The sequence below is a fragment of the Brassica rapa genome, chromosome A03 (genome assembly GCF_000309985.2).
Source record: "Brassica rapa cultivar Chiifu-401-42 chromosome A03, CAAS_Brap_v3.01, whole genome shotgun sequence".
Classification (NCBI taxonomy): Eukaryota; Viridiplantae; Streptophyta; class Magnoliopsida; order Brassicales; family Brassicaceae; genus Brassica; species Brassica rapa.
In genome coordinates, this window is record NC_024797.2 from 13130842 (window position 1) to 13143723 (window position 12882).

Consider the following 12882-nt stretch of genomic DNA (forward strand, 5'->3'; position numbering starts at 1 on the left):
AGACTTCTTAGAAGATCTATATTCTAAATTTATATATATTTTATATGGTATATAGTTTAGTTTAAACAATATTAAAAAGGTATATATTTTTACTATGAAGAAGACTTTTTAGAAGACCTATAGTCTAAATTTACTATTCGTGTAGAAGACTTTCGCATAAGTCTTCTAATGCATTATTTGTTAGAAGACTTAGGTCACCTAAACCCTAAACTCAAAATAACTAATTAAGTAGAAACAAACATTTCATAAAATTTAAAATAACTTTAAAAGTGTTTAATATACACAAAACTAAACACATATAAGTCTAAATTTAATTTTTCAAAAAAAAAATAAGCTTCCAAAATCTTACCCTAATAATACAAGTAATACTACAACATATGTTATCAAACCTTAAACCAAAGAATACCATGACACACTACATTTACTCATCTATGTTGAAAACAATTTAATTTTACTAGATCTTAATTTATATCATTTACAAATATTTATAATTACATGATTTCAAATTTTCCCCTATCAAAATTTTTTTATAAAATTTATAAATTATTTTTAAATCTTCTATATGAAAAAGCTTACAGAACCTCAGAAACCTTTTCGGGGTTATATTCATAAAAATAAATTTTATTTTTTGTGTCATAAGAAGATAGTTATAATTTCACAAGGCTTTTGAGTTACTTTTATATTTGACTGAAGTTTTGGTATATTTTTGGGTTTAAAATCAAGTTTTGTGTCATTTTTGGCAAATTCTCCACTAAATATAAGATAAACCTAATTATGATATTATCAGTAAAATTTGGTAATAATATCTATTTTTAATTTATTTATTTAAATAATAACCCCAAATACCATCATAAATTTATATACCTAAATAATATTTTTTTAAAATAGTATATATAGATCAGTAAAATTTGTCAATATGTCTATTAATTAATTATCTTAAATATTATGATAAATAAAATATATTAAAATAACTTTCATGATATAAATTAATTGGACTAATGATTTATCCTATAATTATGGAGAAGGTGAAAAATACGCGAAATTATTTCAAATATAGTATAGATTAATTTTCAAATAATAGTATAGATAGATTTATTTTTTTTTTGTGATGATTTAGAGTTGTTTACAAAATATATGTAGATGAATTATTTTAAAACCAAGCATTAACCGAAACAATTTACTGGTAAATACCCAATTGAATTTTCACCAAAATTAAGATTCTGTTTTAAACGAGAGAGCAAAGAGAAATCAGATAACCATATATTACATATCCATAACCATAAATAATCAACCAAAAGCAATACAAAAGAAACAGCCCAATTTTAGCCGATGGTTACTAATTAGTAACAAGAATCAAGTTCTTGTGTTTAAAAAATAGATTTATTCTAACAGTTCATGGAAACAATTAACTCTATATAAGCAAATACAGTAGATAAACACTTCTCATTGTGTCTTAAAGACATTTATTAATAACACAAAATTCTTATTTGAATATACCCTAAACATAATAAGAAGATGACTTGCATTTCTTCTGCGTTTAAGGCTTTGTGTTTGTCTCTCTTGTTCCTCAATGCCGTTGCAAGTCGTCCGACCAATAGGCCAAAGGTTTTTAATGTCCAGCGCTATGGTGCCAAAGCTGACGGAAAAGCTGATAACACCAAGGTATGTACATAACCAATATATATATAGAAACACACAAAAATAAGCATTTTATCGATTTTGTTTTATTTAACTTGTCCAAAATTAGGCGTTCACAAACATATGGAAAAGCGCATGCACAAGGAAAGGTGGTAATAGTAAAATCTACGTACCGAAAGGAACGTTTTATCTTGGTGGTGTACAGTTCGTAGGGCCATGTGCGAATCAGATTGAATTCGTTATCGATGGAACTTTATTGGCTCCTTCAAACCCTAGGGACATTAAGAATGACACATGGATCCAGTTCAGGTACATTAACAATCTTATTATCTCCGGTGCCGGTACACTCGACGGCCAAGGGAAAGAGTCTTGGCCACTAAATGACTGCCACAAAAACCCCAGTTGTCCTAAGCTAGCTATGGTATACCAATTCTTAATTCTTTTACATGTTTTATTATATGGTTTTACAATGAAAATTATACAATTCAATTATTTTCTGTTACCCCGTAAATTTATATCTTATATTCTAGTCAGCTAGTGTCTTACGAGTTACTAAACTTGATTATTCTCACAGACCATGGGATTTGCATTCGTGAACAACTCAAGAATCAATGGGATAACGTCACTCAACAGCAAAATGGGACACTTCAACTTCTTTTCTGTCCATCACTTCAACATCACTGAAGTCACTATAACAGCTCCCGGCGACAGTCCAAACACCGATGGGCTAAAGTTTGGGTTCTGTAGCAACATTAACATCTCCAAGACACACATTGGTACAGGAGACGACTGTATAGCTATCCTTTCCGGAACCACTAACATGGATATCTCTAATGTCAATTGTGGTCCTGGACATGGGATCAGTGTCGGAAGCTTAGGGAAGAACAAAGAAGAGAAGGACGTTAATGGCTTAACCGTAAGAGACATAGTCTTTAACGGCACTAGTGATGGTATTCGGATCAAGACTTGGGAATCTTCAGCTTCGAAGATATTGGTTTCTAACTTTGTGTACGAGAATATTCAAATGATTAATGTTGGAAACCCTATCAACATCGACCAGAAGTATTGTCCTCACCCACCTTGTGAAAAGAAGGTGAACTCTCTACGCAAGATATAAACTTATATATTTCTTTTCTCTTATTACAACAAAAGAAAAAATAAAATAAAAGTTGTGGTTTAATTATTCTTTTCAGGGACAATCACACGTTCAAATCCAAGATCTTAAATTAAAGAACATATATGGAACATCGACGAACAAAGTGGCGGTGAATCTACAATGTAGCAAGAGCTTTCCGTGCAAGAAGGTTGAGCTAATTGACATTAACCTAGAGCATAAGGGAGTCGAGGGTGGTCCTTCCACTGCGGTATGTGAGAATGTTGACGGTTCTGCACGTGGCACGATGGTTCCTCAGCATTGTCTGAACTGATTCAACAACCCATGGGAACAATGACCGTGTGTTGTACTATTTTATATTTTATTATGTTTTTGTATAATTTATAACTTCTGTGTATTTGCTTCTTCTTCTTTCTTTTTCTGCTAGTTTTTGAAAGTTTTTGGTTGGTGCAATAAAGAAGTGAATACACTTTTATGTTTTTTCGTCGGTGGTCTATTTTTTGTTTCATAGGAAAAATGAGTACAATCTTATTTTATTAAGGGATTTTTGCAAAATTGACCTATAACTTAAAGTCAAACACAAAACTAACCTCCTTTTTTTTTGAAAATTGGTTTTGCCCTATTCACCCCACAAGTTCATATAATTTACGAAAATGCCATCCATTTTTTTTTTATTTTTTTTTTCGAAAATGACATTTTTACTCTCTCACCCTCATCATCTTCAAGTAATTACAAGATTGCCATTGTCATCAATACCACAACCACCATGAACAACCAATTTGAAGCTCTTAATGCTCCTAAAATCGATTTACCCTTCTTCTTTTTCCATTCTTGTGACCTAAACACAACATATCTCTCACTTTCTCTCCACAATGAGCTAAAAAAACTCAAGATTTTGATTCTAAAATTTTTATGGTTCATAGAGTCATAGAAGCTAACGATTATGGGTGGGTGACTTCCGTTTGTGATTCTGTGTGCTTGGAGAAGCCTTATGTATGCTAAGGAACTTATCTCACTAATTTAAGGTATGACATCGAGTTTTTTTCCAGATCTGTTCGTCAGACGACTTACTTGGGAAGTCGTCTGGCTGTAGACGACTTACCTTTCAGTCGTCTGGCTGTAGACGACTTACCTGGAAGTCGTCTGGTCAACGCAGAGGTTATTTTTGCAATTGACTTTAAAATCTGTAACCTGAGACGACTGAAAGTTAAGTCGTCTACTATTGTTTGGATTCAAAAAAAATTCCAAAGAACCTAGACGACTTACATTTCAGTCGTCATAGGTTAATTTTGTATTTGACTGGATAATTTCAGAAGTTTGACTTCCCCAGACGACTTACATTTCAGTCGTCTGGCGAAAATTAAAATAATAATATTTTTTTTAAAGTAAACGACTTACAATTAAGTAGTCATAGGTTAGTCTTGCAATTGAAAAAAAAAACTTCAAGATTTAATTATACACAGACGACTTATAATTCAGTCGTCCACCAGACGACTTAATTGTAAGTCGTCCAGGATTTTTTTCCGAGATTCTGGTCAAACCTCGTAAATCCTGGACGACTTACATTTCAGTCGTCTCGTGGACGACTGAATTATAAGTCGTCTGTATATAATTAAATCTTGAAGTTTTTTTTTCAATTGCAAAACTAACCTATGACGACTTAACTTTAAGTCGTCTACTTTTAAAAAAATATTATTATTTTAATTTTCACTAGACGACTGAAACGTAAGTCGTCCAAAAAGTCAAACTTCTGAAATAATCCAGTCAAATGCAAAACTAACCTCTGACGACTGAAATGTAAGTCGTCTAGCTTTTTTGGAGTTTTTTTTTAACCAAACAATAGTAGACGACTTAACTTTCAGTCGTCCGAAATAACAGATTTCAAAGTCAATTGCAAAAATAACCTCTGCGTTGACCAGACGACATATAGTTTAGTCGTCTAGACAACTTAGATTGAAGTCGTCCGCGTCTTCTCCACTAGTTTTTAAGTCTTCTACGTTAGTTTATGAATAACTTGTATTTTTAAGAGTGATAAGTAACTTCAAGATATGTAAAACTCATATTTACAAAATATGTTCTCTCCCTTAGTTTTACTAAATTTGACTAAGTTTTTCAATGCAAACTTATAAAAAATATGATATGCTTTGACTAGTTACTATTGTTTGTTTCCATCTCTTACCAACATTCTTGTTTATTAAGATGAGAAAAAGGCCATTGGAGTTTATTATTGCATATGAGAGATCCAAAGATAAGAAAAAGGCTACTGAAGTCTATTATTTCATTGATTTGTAAATGTGTAAACACATTGTTAGCACATTTAATACATCTTGGAAAACATTATTACTGATTTTACAAAAAATTCACAACTAAAAGAGTATACATGCAATTCATAAAACAGATCACAAACAAAACTATTATAGATCATTCATCTACAAAACAAGCTTGGATTCCACTTGAGTAGACAAGACCAGACAACTTTTAAGAAGTTCAGACGACTTCTAAGAAGTCCAGACGACTTCCAGGAAGTTCAGACGACTTTGCCAGAAGACTTTTAGGAAGTTCAGACGACTTCCAGACGACTTTACAGGAAGTCCAGACGACTTTACAGGAAGTCCAGACGACTTTTAGGAAGTCCAGACGACTTCCAGACGACTTCCAGATGACTTCCAGACGACTAACAAGTAAGTCGTCCCAGAAGTTTTCCAGATCTGAAAAACCTGCATATTAAATCCAGATCTGAAAAACCTGCATATTCAAAAACGTTCAAATGGCTTAAAAACAGAAAAAAATGAGTGGAAGATTATATAAATCTACCTTTACAGAACACACAAAAATACATATCTAAAAATAATAGATCTACCTTTAAATTAGTGGAAGATGAGTACCAAATAATTAAAAACCTGCAAAAAAAAAAATAGATTAGTAACAAAGACATGAGACAAAATTGAAAAATTCATATAAAGTTTGGTGTTTTCAAGTCAAAGAGATTAGAGTGGGTTTGGAGAGTTTTAGTTTGGGAAAAAAGTAAGAACTTTATACAACAAGAAGTTACCAAATGAAGAAAAATCAGACATAAGAACTTACCAAAACGCTCAGAAAAATCCAGACGACTTCCTAGAAGTCCAGACGACTTCCTGGAAGTCCAGACGACTTCCTGGAAGTCCAGACGACTTCCTGGAAGTCCAGACGACTTCCAGGAAGTCCAGACGACTTCCTGGAAGTCCAGACGACTTTGTCAGAAGACTTCCAGATGACTTCCAGACGACTTCCAGACGACTAACAGGTAAGTCGTCCCAGAAGTCTTCCAGATCTGAAAAACCTGCACATCAAATCCAGATCTGAAAAACCTGCATATTCAAAAACGTTCAAATGACTTAAAAATAGAGAAAATGAGTGGAAGATTAGATAAATCTACATTTATAGAACACACAAAAATACATATCTAAAATTAATAGATCTACCTCTAAATTAGTGGAAGATGAGTACCATTTGATTAAAAACCTGCAAAAGAGATAGATTAGTAAGAAATACATGAGACAAAACTGAAAAATTCATATAAAGTTTGGTGTTTTCAAGTCAAAGAGATTAGAGAGAGGTTGGAGAGTTTTAGAATGATGAACATTACATTTTTGTTGCAGCCATTTGAGAGGAGGAGAGAGAATGTGTAAATTTTTCTTTATATAGGGAGACAAAAAATCCAATTAGATTAAATATTTTTGACTCAGACGACTTCCTGGACGACTTACATTTCAGTCGTCTGGTGAAGAAATTAAAACAGACGACTTACATGTAAGTCGTCCAGAAGAGTTTAATATTTTTAGCGGGAAATTAAATATTTTTAGCGGGAAACTAAAATAGAAGACTTTCCAGACGACTTACAAGTAAGTCGTCTGGACGACTGAAATATACGTCGTCCGGGTAAATTATTTAACAGACGACTGAAATATAAGTCGTCCACACCCTAAACATAACCCCTAAACTTAATTATCTAATTAAACACTTCATAAAACCAAATCAAACTTGAAAAGTGTTTACTATACACAGAAATAAACACATATAGGTGAAAACTAATTTTTGAAAAAAACATTTTAGTTTTCCAAAATCTAACCCTAACAATACATACAATACTACAACATATGTTTGCCAAACTCCTAAACCAAAGTATTTCATGATTCACTACTTCCACTCATATATCTTCAAAACAAATCAATTTTATCATATCTTAATTTATATCAGTTAAAACTGTTTATAATTACTTGATTTTTATTTTTTACGCATCTAAATATTTTTTTACAAGATTTATAAATTATTTTTAAAATAAACTGGTACCAGACGACTTACACTTCAGTCGTCCAGACGACTTACACTTCAGTCGTCCAGACGACTTACACTTCAGTCGTCCAGACGACTTCCAACATCTCAGACGACTCAGACGATTTACTGGGGCTATATTCGTAAAAATGGCTTCTGTTTTTTTGTTTGGTCACAAGGGGCTGAGCTGTAATTTCACTAGGCTTTTAGGTTAGTTTTGCATTTGATTCAAGTTTGGGTATAGGTTTGGAATTAAAATCAAGTTGTGGGTTAGTTTTGGCAAAAACCCCAAAAATAAAACCTTCGATGTATATTCTGACCAAAAAGAAAGGTGCAGAGAGAGAGAACAAAACTTTTTATAAACTTTTTTTTTTTTTTAAAGTTGAACAGAATGACATTTCGATACTACAAATGATTGATTCTGTAAGTGATTTCTTTGCCAAGTTGTGATCCACCCTGGATCTGTATGAGTTTCATTGAATACTATACGAGTTCCCGCGCGCAACCAGGACAAAGTTTGAAATTCTCATTGAGGATTCCATGATTAGTTCTTTACATGATGTTTGTCGTACAATGGAAAGCCTTTAATCTGAACACTTCACTTCGTATCTGATCACCAAATGAGTTATTTTGCTTTAAATATCAAAGATTTTTTTTTTTTGTTTTTGTTACACCATAATAAAGACGATTAAAATTGAGTATTCTTCAGCGTTATAAGATATCTACAAAATAAATTACAAGGGAGGAAATATTTAGGACAATGAAGATGATGTACAGCTATAGGTTTTGACAGATTACACTAATGATTTTACGCACTGTTTCTGCTATGAAATTAATAAAATCATTTACTTGGTAAATGAAAAGTTACTGGTCTTAGATCCATAATCGCCTTGGGAAAGTGTGACCAGAGCAAGGTAAAGTGGTCCCATTAGCCTACTGGTAGGATTTGAACCCAAAAATTATATGATCAATGAGCAGACTTCTCTTTCTCACTTTATCTCCTTGAAAACAATCTCTAATGGAGCTAATGCCGTCCTTTGCTCTTCACGTTTCTCTTTTTGGTAATAAGTCTTCTAAGCGATAATCTCCCTTAAACTTTTCCATCCGATGAAAAAGAGCTTTGAATGGAATTAGTATTTAGGGAAGAAGTCGAAGACGATTTGCTGATAGAATTGGTGCCTTTGGAAGGAGAAGAAGAGGGAAGTGGAAGCTTCTTTGGGAGCATTTGTTCCCAGTGGACTTGAGGGAATCTTGACGCATCTGAGACTAGTAGAAGAACTGACACAAGAGCCAAGAACATGCACTTTTGTCTGCACAAAACAAACGATGCCATCTTAACCGTACGTGTGAATGTGAATAAAAATGATCAAGTGATTAGAAAGAGAGAAGGAAAGATGATATATGTATACGAGAAGACAGACGAGCAGTATCATGAAGAAACTGCCTAGGTGTTTGGTCTAGAAAAGATGATGTCAATTGGCCGACAAGAGAGACCATTTTTCATTTCTTTGTTCTAGTTTTAAAGTTTCGTGCATGTATGGCCTTATAAAGTATGTTTATTTTTACACTAAGAATAGTGTCTTTTGAAGGCTAAAGAGAGCTGATAATATTATTCTAGCCAAACAATCATGACAGCACGAGTGTTGTTTTTCTAATACAAAGCTAAATAAATTCTTATAGAGAGAAGAAAAAGATTTTTGAGAACTAAACGAAAGGTCTTAGAAATAGCACCTTTGACACTTTTGTACCCTCTTCCGCCAACACTGGCGCAATTGATAATTCCTTATATTCGTTATATATGGGTGATTAAAAATACATATATACCTGTGATGCGTATGCCCTACAATAAGTTTATGTGTGCCGTATGTTGTACATAGCGTAATTGTTGACAACTAACATTGCCCCCTGCCCCCTTTTTATTTATTTTTGAATGAACAACTAACATCGCCTTTGTTAATTAACTAGAAATTTAGGCAACTCCTTAGTACGATCAAAAGACATCTCATGCACCACAGTATTATACCCTAAATCACTAAAATATAATTATTAACTACACATATCCCTAAAACACACGCGCCCCCAAATTTTCTTCCAAACCTAAATTTTATCAACTCCACCGTTTTGAGATTCGCTTGCCTTTCCGGTGCCAGTCGGTGCTGCGAGAGGGCCCTTGCCTACCCCGTCACATCCAAATCCATCTCCGGCGTAAAGATCTGTTGGTGATGTGACTTTGTTTCAGGTCGTTTTCGCAGATGGCATGCTTTGACTCGTTAAAGCTGAGAGGGATTTGCAATGCAGTGCCTCTAGCGACTGTGTCATCCTCTTCATCACCGAAGAAAATGTCTCCACTCCCGACGCCGGATCTTCTCACCGGTGGAAGAAAATGTCGCTTTGGCCTCTTCCTTCAATGGCTAATCGGGTATGCGTCGCCTGAGCTAGAGGTCTCGGGTCCTCAGACTGGTTGCGGTAGGATCATCTATGTCACTCCGTGTCGAGTTAAGATTAGGCGGTTAACTACTGAGTGATGCATTAGCTCATCTCCCCTCCTTTGTTGTTGGTGTTGCTGTTGCTCGTTGTTTGGATTGGAATGCAGGTTGAAATGTGCTGGGTTGTGGAGGTTCTTGGTCTTCTACGAGCTCTGGGTTACACTTTGCGCTGTTGGAGAAGGTAGTAAGACTCGGGAGGTGGTGATGCTGCCCCTTTTTCTGTACCGATCTATAGGGCGAGTGCGGTCGAGATGGTTGAGCGCTATTAAGCACCCGTGATGTGTGTTGTCCCGTCTATTGCTGGAATCCGGGTTTAGTTCTTTTCCAGCCCGGACCGAGAGGACAATCCTTGAGCAGATCTGTTTCTGTTCTTTGGAGAAAAGCAATTTGTTCAGGCAGACGTTGAATCCACTTCCTACTAATTTTGTGTTCTTATTGCATTTATTAAATTCTTATTAGTTTAAAGTTACATTAGCCAAATCTCTTCTTTCCAGCATCATTCTATTGTTACAGCTATCAATTTTTTTAATTAAATATATTTTGGAAGGCAGAGGCTCCGAATGAGAAAAACCTATTAAGTCTGTTAAATCATTGTTGGTAAATAAATGATAAAGAGTATTTGCATCCAAGCAATCTAAAGATTTTTTTTATAAATTAAAAAGATGGTAAATAGGGAAAAGAGAGATATTTTTTTTAATGATTTAGAATATATATTTTTTAATCAAAGTTTAATGTTTATTTAATACTAAAAATATATATTTTTAAAATTTTTTGAACACACTAAAGAAAATGTAAAGAAACTCAATAAGTGGTTTTCGTTTAATTGAATGGTTTTCTAACTCAGAAAGACAGAAACAAAAATCGGAAGAGAGAGAGCAAAATCGCCGTCGTGTAAGATGAGGAGAACCCACCGATGCGTCCAATCCGAGAGCAGCGAGAGCGGATCCGAATCCGATTCGGACACGTCGATGCGCTGCATATCGTGCCGGGAAGAGTACCTCCCTCGCGACGCAGGCACCTGCAAGGAATGCTACGTAGAGGCGGGAGAGACTGAGGAAGAGCTCAAACGCGAGATCGAAGACCTTAAAGCCAAAGTTACTTTCCTCCGCTTATCATCCTCTCTCGACCACGGTAACAGCTCTTCTTCAAGGTCCTTCACTGATGTTGTTCTCATCGCCTCCGAAGACTCCGCCACTTCACCTCCTGTTCCCGCTCATAAAGCCGTTCTCGTTTGTTCTCTCAACCTTATTTTTTGGGGCAATTAGTTTCTACGATGAATTTGATTGTTGTTTTGTTTTCCTACCAAATGTTCAGTTTATGCATATTAGGATGAAATAGAAGAAGTTAATTGTGTTCAGTAATGTATGTTTTAACTTGTTGCTCGAGTTTTACCTAATGGTCTTTCATATGAATACTAACAAAAGGTGAATATTGATGCCAGGTGAGTCGTTCCCCAGTCTTCAGAGCAATGCTTGAGAACGAGATGGAAGAGAGCCGTAGCGGCACAATCAAGATAAGCGACATATCTTACGACACTCTTCGAACGTTCGTCTATTATCTCTACACAGCTGAAGCATGTCTTGATGAGCAAATGGCATGTGATCTTTTGGTCATGTCAGAGAAATACCAAGTCAAACATCTCAAGAGTTACTGTGAGAAGTTTTTGGTAACCAAACTCAATCCGGACAACTCTCTCATGACCTATGCCTTTGCCCACCAGCACAACGCAAAACACGTGCGTGATGCTGCGTTGTTACAGATCATTGAAAACATGGAGAATGTTACCAAAAGAGAGGAATACATGGAGCTTGTGGAAAAGGAGCCTCGTCTTGTCGTTGAAATCTATGAAGCTTATCTCTCGAAACAGGTTAACACAGCTGCTGCAGGAACTAGCACAAGCAAAACATGTTGAAAATGTCCATCTACAAGAAGAAGTTCTAGTTTCCTTTATTATGTATGTTAGGTATAGCATGAGTCAGGTCAGCAGAACACCGCCCTGTGAAGCACTAGAATTTTGATGCATTAAATACTCAAAATTGTTGCAAGAAGCATCTTTATTTCATTTCATCTCTTGTCCCTGTTCCTGGTCTTATTAAGGAAGATGGATCCATGGTTGGGTAGTTTATGCATGATCTTGTCTGCTTATCTTACAGCTCGTAATATCATAACTAAGTATAAAGTATAACATTCTTCCAACGATCTATAGCTCATATAACACAGTACCGAAAGATAGATTCTCTACCAAGATTTCCATCTCCAAGAGTTGTTCGCGAAAAGGGACCTGTGAAACTGCCTTTCTCTCAATATGAGTGTTGCGTTCCAAAGATAGATACTAATCAAAATGTTACCAGCGGTGTCAGATCAACTACCCCAGCCCAGCAACCATAAACAAATCTAAGCCCACACAAGAGAAGGAAGAAAAGGAAATTTAATCGAACACTTGTTAATTAAGTATATTAAATCTTTGTACACCAGTAAAAAAAACCCGTATTCGTTGGATAATTATTTTTTCTATGAAAGTTATGTTTCTGTAAAGAGAAAGAAAAAATGGATTTTGAGACTGCTATATATACAAATCTAAAGAATTGTAAATTATTCATTCACATAATCAATTTATAAATCCTAAACGAATATTTGCATCAATCGTTTTTGCTCTTAAATTTTTTTGATTGTTTCGAGTTGATTCGCGTTTGTCCACGCTATCAGAGCTTTAGGTTGTCAAAACCTATTGTAAGTTTTACTTTGGACCAACATGTTATTATTAAATCTATGACAATATTAATACACTTGTCTTTTCCAAGAGAATGTTAAACATATTTAGGAACCATGAGGAGTACACTGCTCGAAAGGAAGAGTCTTCGGTAGAGATGATCTTGCATGGAATATGACCGCTGGAAGTGATTTGCTTGGCCATAAAAGAAAAACTTTAGTCTTCTTGAACCTGAACTGTTTTAAGGGATATATAAGTTTCCTGGGAATCTTCTTGATGGTTTGATATATACTGATATCATGCACAATTAGTTTAGGAAGAAGCTGTTGAATATTAATATCAGTTGTCCATATAAGGCATCTTGAATTACAAGAGGATTCTCTTAATCCTGATCTAGACGCTGGCACATGTTACGACATCTAGGATGGCTTCTAGATGATATTCAGACTCTCCTCGCTTCCATAAATAAGTTTCGGTTCAATAAACTTGAAGAGTTTGAAGACTTTCGGTAAATAATGTCGGTTTGTCCCATTTTAGTAAATCAGATGGATCTTCTTGTTTGATCAGGCTCGGGGTTTGGTTCCTCGTTTTCTGGATTCTTAAGAAGCTCTCTTGGATGAGAC

The 12882-nt window shown here is 34.9% G+C and overlaps 2 protein-coding genes across 2 annotated transcripts; both read left to right on the top strand.

Moving 5' to 3' along the window:
* The first annotated feature begins 522 nt into the window (after positions 1 to 522).
* LOC103858475 (exopolygalacturonase) lies at positions 523 to 3232 on the top strand. Its single transcript, XM_009135842.3, has 4 exons — positions 523 to 1662; positions 1748 to 2059; positions 2213 to 2731; positions 2832 to 3232. Exons 1-4 carry the CDS (start codon positions 1516 to 1518, stop codon positions 3063 to 3065), a joined length of 1212 nt encoding a protein of 403 aa, XP_009134090.2. The 5' UTR covers positions 523 to 1515; the 3' UTR covers positions 3066 to 3232.
* Positions 3233 to 10359: 7127 nt separating this feature from the next.
* LOC103858477 (BTB/POZ domain-containing protein At4g08455) lies at positions 10360 to 11678 on the top strand. Its single transcript, XM_009135843.3, has 2 exons — positions 10360 to 10778; positions 10991 to 11678. The coding sequence occupies exons 1-2, from the start codon at positions 10446 to 10448 to the stop codon at positions 11459 to 11461; spliced, it is 804 nt and encodes a 267-aa protein (XP_009134091.1). The 5' UTR covers positions 10360 to 10445; the 3' UTR covers positions 11462 to 11678.
* Positions 11679 to 12882: the final 1204 nt, after the last annotated feature.